The sequence below is a fragment of the Ciconia boyciana genome, chromosome 3, assembly GCF_034638445.1.
Source record: "Ciconia boyciana chromosome 3, ASM3463844v1, whole genome shotgun sequence".
Classification (NCBI taxonomy): domain Eukaryota; kingdom Metazoa; phylum Chordata; class Aves; order Ciconiiformes; family Ciconiidae; genus Ciconia; species Ciconia boyciana.
In genome coordinates, this window is record NC_132936.1 from 66101149 (window position 1) to 66114774 (window position 13626).

General features: G+C 45.4%; 1 protein-coding gene across 5 annotated transcripts in view; it reads left to right on the forward strand.

Moving 5' to 3' along the window:
• The first annotated feature begins 3956 nt into the window (after window positions 1-3956).
• The window catches only part of ARFGEF3 (ARFGEF family member 3), a 98983-nt gene continuing 89313 nt past the window's right edge, over window positions 3957-13626 (forward strand). For 3 of the 5 annotated variants that reach the window (XM_072855945.1, XM_072855947.1, XM_072855948.1), the window contains exons 1-2: window positions 3957-4454; window positions 5605-5656. In XM_072855945.1, the coding sequence (XP_072712046.1) occupies window positions 4370-4454; window positions 5605-5656 (137 nt within the window). In that variant the 5' untranslated portion in view covers window positions 3957-4369. The remainder of the gene's footprint in view (window positions 4455-5604; window positions 5657-13626) is intronic. The other 2 variants (XM_072855949.1, XM_072855950.1) reach the window with 1 other exon arrangement.

A 13626-nucleotide genomic window follows, 5' to 3' on the forward strand; every position in this document is an offset into this window, starting at 1 on the left:
GATACCCTCTTCAATTGCCTTTGCAATTCTGCAGGGAGATGAGATTATGGTAGATTGAAGGCAGTTAAGGGGATTTTTGCTTTTCCTCTAGCTTTGCAGAAAGTATGTCTCAGCAGGGCCAGAGAGTCTTGTCTCTTATTTCTATCCTGCCATGGATCTCAAGACTTTACTTTTGCTTCAACTGTTCTTTGCAGAATAAACGATATAAGGTTATGTTGAACAGACAGTCCTGAATATATGCTAGCTATATTCACAGCTCCCACTCCAAAGGGTTTTTCTCCCCAGCTCTGTAATCCCTGCACTCAGCAGCACTCAAAGCACTGCTTTGCAGTGCTTTGCCTTTGTTCAGCAAGGCCATGCTGTGGAGGGTGCAGAAAGCAGCACCTGCTCAGGAACAACTTCACTGAGCACTCAGCTAGCCTCTGGTAATCTCACTGTGTAATCAGGCAAACAATGACAGATGCCACCCTATCATCAATTATGTGGTTACAGTCTAGACAACCAAAACTGAAAAAAACCCTGACAAGGGTCTTGCTTGTCTGAGTCTTGCTGCCCTCTGGGAGAGGGAAGAAAGGGTACCTTCCGCTGGTATCAGGTGTCACGAAGGTGCTGGTGAGCCCATGTGCCCCCTACAGCCCCCTTCACTTCAAGTTTTTTGAGCAATTTGTCCTACATAAGGGGAGTCACACGTACAGAGCTTCCTGAGGAAAACTGAGCCCAACCTTCTTTTGCAAGTCTGGGTAGTCCAGTCATGGGGGTGCTTCTGGGAAAAGAGTAATTTTGAAAAATCTCGCTAAGCACCATTTTTGAACCATGAAACCAGGTGTTTTTCCTGTCATTAGAGGGTATTTCTTAGCATCTTGTAATTAAACTGGATGTTCTCAGGGACACAGCCCATCTCTTTGGTCCACATTGTCCAGTGTCTGCAGTGTACAATCAGAACTTGACCAAGCATATTGTTAAAATGGCCAAAGCACAGGTAATACATGAGTGATAATGACTAATAGCAAATATATGTGATTCTCTCACAGTTTAACACACCTTTGTCTCATACTTTTTCACTGTACATTTGGTTCTTTTTTAGGATCTGAAAGATGAGAGTGACAGGGCAGGTGTGTGCATGGGCAATATAGCTATATGCTATGGGAAGAGATTTAAACTAGCACCACATTGCCTTCCTTGGCTACTGGAAGGAGCAGAGCCATAGTAGCATGGAGATCCATGAAGGCAAGCATATACTGCTCCTTAACTCTGCTTACTAGCTGAGACAGAGAATTGTGCTAATACAGCTCTATTACTCTGGATATCTTGAGTAGATTGGCTTTGCTTACACACTTCTTGGCTGTGCTCAGAGCTGTGGATGTATCCTGGGATATAATCTGCAAAAGATCAGTAGTACTGCTGGATGACAGTCCCAAAAGCACACTGCATATCTGCCACTGCATCCTGCAGATACCAGATATGCATAGGATCCTTATGAATTCCAGTTGGACAAGGCTTGAGCTGTGCAGGGGATCATCAGGGCTGGGTCCTCTACCACTGTAGAAGGCTGCTGGCCTTCAACAGCCAGGACAAGGCAAGGAGGACTTATAAGCTGTAAGCGTGACCATAGAAAGCTTAGTTGTCTCTTTGTGGCAGAAGATAGGAGGTTTCTTTGCCATCATCCCCACGCTGTACCTGGATTTCCAGATTTTGTGACATTCTAGGCCACTTGCCTTGAAGGGGAGCTCAAAGCACATGATTAAATGTGACCTCCTCCCTGCGCAAAGCGACCGACTTCCAGCAGGACATGGTTACTGTGTATTTATGTGCTTACTATAGACAACAGAGACAAGGATTGATGGACTCTTGTTCATTTGGAGATGAAGGGCCTCACATGAAAAGCATCAGCAAGCTGACTCATGGTAGTCTGACATACATTTGCTTCATCATGGCTTACTTTTTTTCCATCTGCATAATCTTATAGGCAGACCTTAAGATGCTCTAGAGAGCCTGAACATGACCTTTGTTTCTCTCACTCTGCTGATATAACTACTGGGAAAAAGTATTTAGCAGCACAGAATCCATTTTGCTTGAAGACATTGGACAGTGAGTGAAACACAAATAAATGAAAATCTTGATTCAGTGACATCAGCATCTATGAAAACACTGTAGCTCTGGTGAAGATTTCAGCTGCAAAGGGCTTCCTGTAGAGACCACAGAGAAATTAACTAGTGAGTTGATTATGCATATAGCTAGAAAATAATCTAAAATCAAAAATTAATTCAGTTTCATCAGTGGCTTCCTGAAAATAAGCAATTAATTATTTACTATGAATACGTATTTGTCTTTTAGCATTCCATAGGTCCAAATGATCTCTGGTACATTGTTTCTATGTTAAAAATATCTCCAACGCCATCACAGTCCTTTGTTGTTTTCCCCCCAAGGAAAAAAAAAAATCAAAGACTTGAAAAGACAGAAACCAACACCTATGCTTATTTCCACTAAACACATCACAGAATAAAGAGGAAGCACATAGGTGGGGAACAACTCATCATCACTTCAGTCTGAGCCTTGACTTACAGCATCATGGTTCACTGACAACCCTGGCCACTAGCTATTACCAGTTTTTCATTGCAAGGAAGATGGTGGAGCATGGTCAGAGATAAGAAACTTTGGGAAACTACTTCCAGTTTCTTAGAGGTTGGTTTATGCGCTGGAATCTGAAGCGTAATGGTCTTTCTTTCAGAGCTTTTTCTTTTTTAATCCTTAGTATTGTAGCTCTAGGCATTCCCTATCCATCTCCAAACCTTTCTGGCATCATTCTAAATCCTTTTCTTCAGAGACGAGTTTTACACTTTGGCCTTAAAATGCAACTATGGATTATGCATTCATTATACTTGCGAACACAAGCAGGATCAGCCCTTGTAAGTATTTGGATAAGGGACAGCCTTTGAAAGCCCAATATCCTATGGGAAATGCTATGGCTGATTCAGCAGGTGCCAATATTCTGTCTGGTAATTTGCAATTGGTACTCTTCCAATTAGCAGTAGGAGACATAACCACTAATACCGCCAGCTGCTACCTGGACTGCCTTTCTTATCTGTCATCTTTTTCTTTTCCTATCCTGTTTGTCCTCTTGTACCTTTTGAGAGATATTCTGCAACAAGACGACGACATTAAAACATTCAATTAACGTTAACTGATGCAGTCGCAAAAAGGGCAAGTAGCCTATCCTAGAAATAACGCAGGGAAACAACAAACTGAAAAAGGCAGGAGTTTTGCTGGATAGAAAGCATTCAGGGTGTGAGGAAGAAGGTCTGAGTTAGCGGAGTGGCTGTCTTCTCTCCTGGGGGCTGGCTCGTTGGGGGGACACAGGGGTACGCATGCTTCCCAAGGCACAGGTGAGTAGGTCGAGTCGTGACCTTCAGCACATGCCAGCTGGGAAGAAAGGTGTAGATCCTGCAGGGCACACTGCCATCTATTTGATCCCACTGATTTCAGAGCGTGACCAGCCCCTGCACAGGTGTCGGTGTGCAGGCCCGACTTGCGTCCCGCCCCGCGTGGCTCCGCAGCGGGAGAGAGGGGCTGCCCTGCAGCAGGGCTGGGCGAATGGCGTGGCTGGGGAGCAGGAACCCAGCCCTGCAGGCCCAGGCCGCGCTCAGCAGCGGGGCGGTGTGGGGAGGCCGGACGAGCCCAGGAGCAGACCCCCGCCTCGGCCCTGCAAAGCCCAGAAAGCGTCTCCCAGCCCCGGACGCGGGCACGCCGCCCGGCTGGAACCGCTGAGCCAGGCAGCCACCAAGCCCACCCCTCCCGCTTCCTGGGGCAGGCAGGCAGGGGCTGCCGGCGCCCGCCGCCCGCTGGCCAGGCCGCCGGTCGCCATGGCAACCGGCCAGGCCGCAGGCCGCCCGCGCCGCCTTCCTCCCCGGGGGCGGCTGCCGCCGCGGGGTCCGGGTCCGGCGGCGCTGTCCCCCGCTCCGCTCTCCGGGCCTTCCACGGTCGGCGGCAGCCGCCGCTGCCTACCGCCCCCGGCGCCGCGAAGGGACTCCCTGCGCTCCCGGGACGGGGGGAGGCTGCAACCGCTGGGCTGTGCCCGCGGCGGGCGGGGCCAGGCCCGGCCCCAGCCCGGCTGCGCCACCGGGGCCTGCCGGGGTGGGAGAGGAGGAGGAGGGACTCCGCAGCGGCAACAACTGACGTGTCCCCGCCATGGAGCTCGGCGTGATTCATCAGCGGCGGAGGGGCGGCAGCAGGGTGCCGCGCACCGTCCCCGCGTAGGCACGGCCGCGGCGGGGGCAGCCCCGGCACCGCTCTGCCGCCCGCACCGCCCTCCTCCTCCTCGCCGCCTGCTCCTCTGCCCCTGCGGCTGCTCGAGGATCCCGGGGGAGGCAAGATGGAAGAAATCCTGCGAAAGCTGCAGAAGGAAGCGTCGGGGAGCAAGCACAGGGCCATCAAGGAGAGCTGCACCTGGGCCATCGGTAAGGGGCGGGGGGCCGGGCTGACCCCGCCGCGGCCGGGCTGCCCGCGGGGGAGCGGAGCGGGGCCCGGCCCTGCCCGTAGCGGTGCGGGGCAGGAGCCTCCGACGGGGAGGTTTTGTAACGGCGGGGGCAGGGAGACCTCAACAAACTTGTTCCGCGCTGGGCGCTGAGCTTCCAGCGGGTGCGGAGGGACCGGAGCGCCTCAGGCGGTTCAAAATGCCCGGGAGCTCCGCGCTGCTGGAAGGGGCTGTGGCACCTGCTGGCGGTCCCGGAGAGCAGCCGTGTCCCTCGCCACCCCCGCCGCCGGGTCTGCTTCGTGGGTCTTGCGAGGCAGATAGGGGTATCGGTAGGTACCAGTTTCTGTGTGTGTTGGGGGGGACACGGACGTCTTTTCTCTAAAAGCTTCTTCCCCCCCGCCCCCGTAAAAAACCTCCAGTACAGTTTTCACTGCTGGCTTACATTCAGACATCTATTTTAAAAGCTGGATTTTTTTTTTTACTGGATTCAGTGAGCTTTTTTATCTGCTGTATAATGGAAATAATGATCAATAAAACGAGTTCTTCTTTAAGGGAATATGAGCTTAGGTAAATTTCAGCATCCACCCATTTTCAGAGATCGGCTGTGACTTGAAGTGCTTTTGATGCTAACTACCTGGAGCACTAGTCGGCAAGACCCTTAACTTACATCAGCGTAACTGCAATACTTAAAATTGCTTTAAATTTTTATTTTTCATCCATACATAGTTACAGCAATCCGTGGTAGTTCATACCTGTTGCTGTCTTATTACTGGCCTTTCAGCTTGATGTTCCATGGATTGGTTCATTAATTGCATGTTATCCTTGCACAGCAGCCGTGCTAATATCCTTGATACTGTTCCAATTTTATTATATGTGCTGCTGAAGTGCTGATACGTGAAAGGGAGTTCACTGAGGAAAAGATGGTACTCGGTGCCTTCTCATTGGGCACCCAGTGTCCTGATAGATTCATATGCAAATCTTTGGAGACTTGGAGCAGCAGCGATTGTTGTTCTGTCAGCTGGAGTAGGTATAAACTTTAGGATCATTGGTTCAGAGATTGTAGCCAGATGTATGACTATGGTTGAACTCAGAAGTTTCTTTTAAAAGCCCTATTGTTTCCTTTGGTTATACAGAAACCTTGGATTCTCCTGATGCTGCTATCAAGATACCTCCATATCAGCTAAGGTAAGAACATTTGATGTTGAATTCTGTGCAGCTCTGAGTATTTGTAAAATTGAAGTAAAAATTTGAATTAAAAGTGAGGTAGACAGAGGAAGGGGCTGAATCTATGTGATTTCTTTAGTTTGTAGATATGCGTATCTAGGCTGGTAGTAGTGGATAATTTGCTGATGAGCCCTTAGCCTCTAGCCATGAATGAAATGTAAGGAAACGTGTAAAAATGGGCAGGAGTATGTATAATGGTGATACTTGGTTAGAAAGGAGGGCTGTCTTATGGTCTAAAGAGTTTTTCTTCTAAATTACAGCCTTCAGTATAAGTGATGACGCTTCTCAGTCTTCTCAGTGTGTTTTCTTTTAAATCTAGATCAGTTCTTGTTTAATGAAAATAAATATTCTAGAAACTGAAAGCTTATATCATCATATAGCTAGGACAGTGGGTAGGAACTAAAATAATACAGTTTCTATGCCTACTTCCTCCTTTAGCCTGCTAGATTATCTTGAGTAAGCCTTCTCCCTTCTTCCTGCCTCTGTTTGTACACCTATAAAATGGGGGAGGCGGCACTGCCCCCATTTGTAGAGCTATTTAAGATCTCATTTTGGAAATTCTGATTGCTATGGAGAAAGTAAATAGGCAAAATTATTCACTGTCCCTTCTGATAGAACCACTAGGAAGCGTCAAAACAAACTAGCGAGTGCAGTGTTCAAAACAGGAGGATACTACTTCACACAGCTTATAGTTACCATGTGAAATGCTTAGACTTGCCTTATTAGAGAATGTAATGGATGCTAAAAGTTTGCATGGGTTCAAAAAGCACCTCAACAAATCCGTGCAAGAAATCGATTGAGGTCTATCAGATGGAAAGGTACCCCTTCTTATCCAGAAGTACTTTAGTCAGAGATGGTTGAGTTTATAAAAGAGTATGGAGAAGTGTTGCTATGAATTTGGCCTGTCCTGTAGTCCTCCTGGATATCCATTATTAGCTGCTGACAGAGGTGACACTTTTTTACCACAATATTACTCTCCTCAGAGTATTTTTATCACCTCATTACTCCCCAGTGCTCCTTTCAGATATACTTGGTGCAGCTTTGTGCAAGGAAAATTAGGGATTGAAGAGCTAGTTATTCCAGAGCAGTCAACAAATAGGGAAGGAGTGAGAGCAGTTCTTTTGCTGCTCTAAACTCCTGTCAGCTGCAGTCCACAAGGGGCCTCAAGTCAATGGGGAATGGATGAAGCACAGGTCTGACATGACCAGTGCCAGATGCATGCATTTCTAACACGGGTTGGGCAGCTGAGAACAGCTGGATGAGTAATTCCCAGTAGCTCCATTAGAATTAGATTATATTTACTTGGCACTGTGGTTGGAGAAAGCTTGGCTCTTTATCTTCCCATTTATCACCTTTCATCTTTAATACAGTGTATGGTCTTTCTGTTTTTAAGTACCATTCTCATTCCCTATGAATTAGTTAGCTAGCTGTTACCACATTTCTTCCCTTTTCACTTGCCTACTGCCTCTTTACAGATATGCCTACCTTTTTTTCTTCTTCCTTCAGTGTTCTTAATGTTGTATTTGTTTAGTTGGGGTTTTTTTTCCACTGTAAATCCTAATCTTTTTAAATAAAGCTAATACCTTCACAGGTGTAACTATGATGAAGTAAGCTCTTAATGTTAGACTTGTCAGTAACAATGCACTCAATATTACTGGATGTTTTACAAAATGAAGGGTGCACTAGAGAATTTGAATAAAAGCTTTGGTTGTGGGGTCCTTGGTATGGTTCTGCCACACAACCTCAGACAGTGTGGGAGATGTTGCTGTCACCGGTACTCTGAGCTTACTCTTCATTCTCTGCTAACAAGCTACTGCCAGACTCCAGATCAGCACACTGGGCCGCATCTTGGGCTGAAGTTTGCCTGCATGGTGTGCAAATTAGATAAAAGTTCACCTTTGCTTGGTATTTGTTAAAGCACAGCACTGTGATGGCTTGGTTCCTAACACTGTAAAAGAATAGCCTTGAAAATAGCACAATGGCAATGACCAGAAATACAGCCAAGATGGGTGCAGGATGGAGAATCCTGTCCATGTCCCTTTCCTGCTTTCATCTGGATCAGGTGCAGATTGCATCATCTGCTGTAACATAGATCAGTCACTGGCTGCTCATCCGCTTTGAATCTGCCATTCACCCTTTCTGCTGTAGTATTTTTGTGTGTAGTAGCAGAGCCTGGGGATATGGTCTGTAATATTTCATGACACTAGAGTTAGAGTGAAGGTATGTATCATCTTTCCACCAAGTGACCCTAGTCCACAGCCCAGATCTGAGATCCATAGTGGTAACATACAGAAAGTGTTAAAGGGAGTCTGCCAACTAGTTCAGGAGAAAAATATATATTTGAGGTCTCTTCCAAGAGCAGCAGTTGAATGAGTATTGAGACTAGTGCATGGCAGGGAAAAATGTTCCAACTTGTTTAGTAGGAAAGTTTGGTGCATCCTTAGAATACTGAATACAAGGAAAGTATATCAGTGCTTCTCTGCAGTATATTTGGGGAAGTTAATGATCTAGGGCACATCTATACTGCATAAGAATGGGGGACAGAGATTCATGACCTACTGTGTCCAGTTGAGATAGATGCTGGCTCGGTTTCAGAAATAGTGAATCTAGTAAGTACCCCAATCACTATTGTTTCTGTTTCTCCACAAAGCAGCACCTGGCTTCCACTAGCAAGTTGTGCTGGTGTTATTGCTGTTTAACAGGATGGCCATGCCCTTACTTAAGTCCTTTTTTTCCTTCTGGAACTGAAGAATGAAGTCTGCTCATGAGAAGGACAAGGTGTAAACTGCATACTCCCTTTTTTCCCCCCCTTAAAAAGTAAAAGGCTATTTGCTGGTTTTGAAACCACAGTTTTAGATGGGTAGACGTTCTTCATAATGTTTTCTTTTAAGACAGTGATCCTAGCATGAGAATGGGGAGGGCAAGTTATCTCTTTTCATTTCCTTACACTATGACTAGTTGAGTTCAGGGTTCTTGACGTGTGATGTCAGCTACATACTTATCTCCACCATACTGTTGGGGTATATTACTTCTATGTTCTGGCTTGCTCCTGACCTATCCATAGCTTTCTCTCTTGTGTTGGGCTTCTGTTACGGAACACCAGGCAGGCCGCATGATAGTTTCCTCAAGTTTGTGCAATTAGTTAGGGGGTTCAGCTGTAGCATTTGTATGGGAGCTGTTTCCAGCACTTGTCTGGTAGCCGTTTAGATAGCATGTGCCTGCTGTGTTTGGGAGCACCTGGGGTACTTTTGCCCCAAAGGAGTGCAGTGACTGGACATTCAGCCTGGAATGTCATTCTTTAATTAGTTTGATAGAGATCTGTTGGGTATATCTTCAGGGAGCTAAATGAGACTATTTTGCTGTTCAGCTTCCTTTGATGTTAATTGGACTTATGAATCCAAATCCCAGTTAATGACCTTGCATATTAATTCTAGTGAGGGGCATTATTTAAATGTCTCGCTTCCTAAAGAAATACAAATCTCCCACAAATATGGAGTTTCCCACAGAGTCCTGTCAGCTCTGCCTTAAGATAGGAATATGTGTGTGCTTTTTCAGTACTTTAACTTGTGATCAGAGTATTGAGCAAGGGTATGAAATAGTAAAGAAGATTAAAGTGGACCAGGGTGGAAATGACCTTAAGTCAGTTCAAGGCTTTGCCATAGACATCCTGCGAATTCTTGAGAAGGGAGGGTCACGTAACCCATTGGTAACTGGTCTGTTGTTGCTTGTCTAGTCCAATAATGTTTGTCTCTGAACAGGTGTTGTGAAGATTGGGTATATACTAAGTGCTTAAGGAGGCTGGATGGATGACTTATAAATAATGAATTAGATAAAAGGAATTGATGTGCTGATGTTTTAATTGGTGAGTTGATCACATGGAAGATAGCTTAAGAGAGCTTAATATTGTCTGCCAGCAAACAGTTGTTTGCTACTAAGTTGGGCCACATTCACTTCAGTATTTTCAGGATGACAAATTCTGCCCTAAGGCCAACCACCTACACTGAGCAAATCTCTGTTCTTCGCTAATTCCTGGCCAGTTTCTCCATTGTGATTTTAGGGGCTGAAATATGATCCATAAAAGGTAACTGAACAGACACAAGAAAATGAGCCTTGAAAAATAACGTTTAATCAGAGAAGTTTAATACTCATGAGGATTATCTACATAGCAGAGAATAAAATAAGAGGCTAGACAGTGCTTGCCAGTCACATACCACTTTGAAAAAACTTCGGTTTACCAGAGTTTCTTGGAATGCTTTATGTAGTTAAGTCATACCTTGTAGGTTATGTAAAACTTAGTGGCTTTCTATCAGCACAGACTTGGTGCTGCAAAGGGGGGGATTGGTTGGGACTCCTGAGGGAGGCTGTGGCTTGCTCGGTAGTTTAGCTGTTGTGTTTTGTTGTTGCTGTCTTCACTGGAACCTGGAATCTTACATACAGAACTTCTTACCATGTCCCTGCCATTCTTCATTAGGAATATTTTTTAGCATCCTAAGGAGATTTTTCTCATAGTTCTAAGACATTTCCTGTAATTTTCAGGTCTTACTACTATCCTGTCATTACTTTTCTTCTGACCAGAACAATGGCAAAATATATTTTTTTTTTTTTCCCTTTTGTCAGTGTAGCAGAGCATCACTGCAGACTTGAGTTTGAGCTGTTCTGTGGAGCTTGTGTGGCTGTTGACTCTTTACTCCCAGAGAAATGTGGCTGAGTGCAGAAGAAGATGCATAGGCAAGACTCTCAATAGTATAAATTGCTGTTCATGCTAGTTTAAAGTTTCCCCTGTGGACTTTAAAGTAATGGCCACGAGACATGTTGATGAGTGAGGCGTTCTGGCATAGTAACTGATGTAATTTGCGTTCCTTCAAAGAAGAACCAGAAAGTCTTTCCAAATGCTTACTTATCTCTTCAGCATATCTGTATACTGCACATCTCTACCTAAAAGTTGCAGAAAGTAATTGAAATCGAATGGAGGTACAGGCTCAGGCCTTCAGGGCACCAGTTCTGGGTGCCTCATCGGAGAGATACAAGTCCTGACTTTCAGAGGTGCTGAGCGTTTCCAAGTCCTGTTTGTGTTGGTAGCAGTTCCTATGTTCGTTACTGCAAAAGCTTGCATCCCTCTGGTATTTCACATTGGCCTTTCAAAAATAGTGTTTCTGGAGATTTCTGGAGCTGGAAAGTCAGAAGTCAGTGGTGAGCAGGGGCCTCTAATAACCAGCTTATGTCCAGTTCTGTCTGTCCTGTTTGTGTCCCAGTACTATTCATCTTGGTGCTAGTTTTTGAGAGCAATTTGTGAACTTTGGGAAGCCGGTGCAATGAAGAGCAGCCAGGATCAGAAGTAAGCCTTAAACTTAGCTGAACTCTGAAATATCTATCCTCCTTGCATTTTTTTTTTTTCTATAGTCATGGGAATTTGGGGGTGAAATTGGTAGTTCTACTCTGCTATTTATGTTTGCATCTCTAGCTTTGCATCGGACATACTTGAAGTAGCTGCAGCTTACAAACTCTTAAATAAAACAACATGCTCACTCATTTTAGCTTACGTGTGCTCAGCAAATAATAAGAGTAGTAAGTGTGGTGTGATCATCACCAAACATCCAGTGCCATAGAGACTTCCAATCCACTTAGCTTTGCAGATAATTCATCCACCTCAAGAATCTTGAGGCTTGGGATGAGTTTTGGCCTCATTGTGAAGAAATATTTGTGGTTTCATCATTTCATTCTTCTCCCATCTACTCTCTTTTGTTCATCATTTCTGTTAGTTTCTTTCTACTGAGAGAGAGTGGATAGGGAAGCTGATATATATATCACCTCCCTATATACATATATATATACACAGAAACACACACATATATAGGGAGGTGATTCTCCCCCTCTACTCTGCTCTCATGAGACCCCACCTGGAATACTGCATTCAGCTCTGGGGCCCCTAGCATAAGAAGGGCATGGACCTGTTGGAGCGAGTCCAGGGGAAGGCCACAAAGATGATCAGAGGGCTGGAGCACCTCTCCCGTGAAGACATGCTGACAGAGTTGGGGTTGTTCAGCCTGGAAAAGAGAAGGCTCCAGGGATACCTTACAGCAGCCTTCCAGTACCTGAAGGGGGCCTACAAGAAAGCTGGAGAGGGACTTTTCACAAGGGCATGTAGTGATAGGACAAGGGGTAATGGCTTTAAACTGAAAGAGGGTAGATTTAGATTAGATATAAGGAAGAAATTCTTTGCTATGAGGGTGGTGAAGTACTGGAACAGGTTGCCCAGAGAAGCTGTGGATGCCCCATCCCTGGAAGTGTTCAAAGTCAAGTTGGATGGGGCTTTGAGCAACCTGGTCTAGTGGAAGGTGTCTCTGCCCATGGCAGGGGGGTTGGAACTGGATGATCTTTAAGGTCCCTTCCAACCCAAACCATTCTATGATTCTGTGATCCTATGATATATAGCAGATCCCCTGACTAGCAGAAAGGAGCGGAGAGGGAGGAATGACTGTCTCTGAGGGTTTTTTGGGGGGTGTTTTTGGCATACCTCTCTATTTTACTCTTTCTCATTTTAAAAACACTTTGCTTCCTGCTCTTGCTGCCACAGCCACCTGGCATTAGGTGTTCCTGTGCTTTCCTCCTGAACCTGACTGCTGGATATGTGACTCATGCTGCTCAACCATTACACAGTCACTATCTGGCATTCAGCAAGTGGATGATGAGTTCCCTGGCAGGCACCTGGCCAAGAAGAGATTCTAGTGGCAGTGTGGATTGCTGAGCTGCATCTCCTGTGTTGGCAGTTTTGGGGGCATTTACATAGCCCATTTGGTGTTTTGAATGGTGTATATACTCTGGTCTCGATTTAAAATGTTGCATTCGTAGTTCTAATGTTGGAGGGTGGGTGAGGGGAGGACATTAGTGCTTAGAAAGACAGTGTGGCACTGTCTGATACAGTATTTGGATCAATCTGCATGTTTAATCTGGGATATGTGACTGGCCTTATTTCTTGTCTGATGGGCAGGTATTTTTATCTCAGCAGAACTTTGCATCTGTTCTGGGACCCCAAAAGACAGCAGTGTTGGAGAGGAAAGGTGTGTATAGGGTCAGTTTTCATCAGGCATGTCTGAACTCTTGCTGTCAAGACAAGATTCCAAAAGTGTTGGAAGGCCTGTAGATATAGGAGTCCTTAAAAACCTGTCAGCTGGGGTTATGGCTGTTGAAGGTATCAGAGAAGGTTTGGTATTGTCATGGGGAAAGGTGCATGGTTTCTGAAAGATTATTTGTGTTGCTCTTATTTGTGGGTTTGTGTTTTGTTTTGTTGTTTTTTGTTTTTTTTTAAAGGGCAGTGCTTGCTGTTTCTGCAACTAACTTTCTGCCCTTCCTGATGTTCTTTGTAGTAGTGAACCTTAATATTCACCACTGCTTTGGGTCTTTGTTCCTTTTATGGCTTCTTCTGAAAGTCCATTCTAGATTTGTGACGAAAGCCCACAGTGTACTGGTTTTGGCTGGACTAGAGTTGATTTCCTTCACGGGAGCTGGTAGGGTGGGAGTGCAGAGCAGCTGGGTGGGGCTAAGCTGCCTTTTGGGGTTAACCCCCAACATACAGTTACTGTGGGATGTACCTAATTCATTCAGTACAGGAATAGCACCAATAAAAGATGAGAGCAGCCATAGTTTTGAGTGTTTGTCTAATTTCTAACAACAAATGCAACGGAAATATTACCCTAAGGGTGATTATGGGATAGCAGTGTGTGTGTTTGTTTTAAACACCTGATCACTTTTAGTGCTTGCAAAGGAGAAGAAAGTGAGAACATTGGGAGGCTGTTGGTAATCGCCTTAAAGAATGAAATATGGTTGGGTGGGGAAACCAGGGGATGGAAGAAGAGAAGTAGCACTGAAACTGAGAGGACTGTTTTCCTATTAAATGAGGCTTGACTCTGCTGTGGTCTTTGTGTGATGCTGCG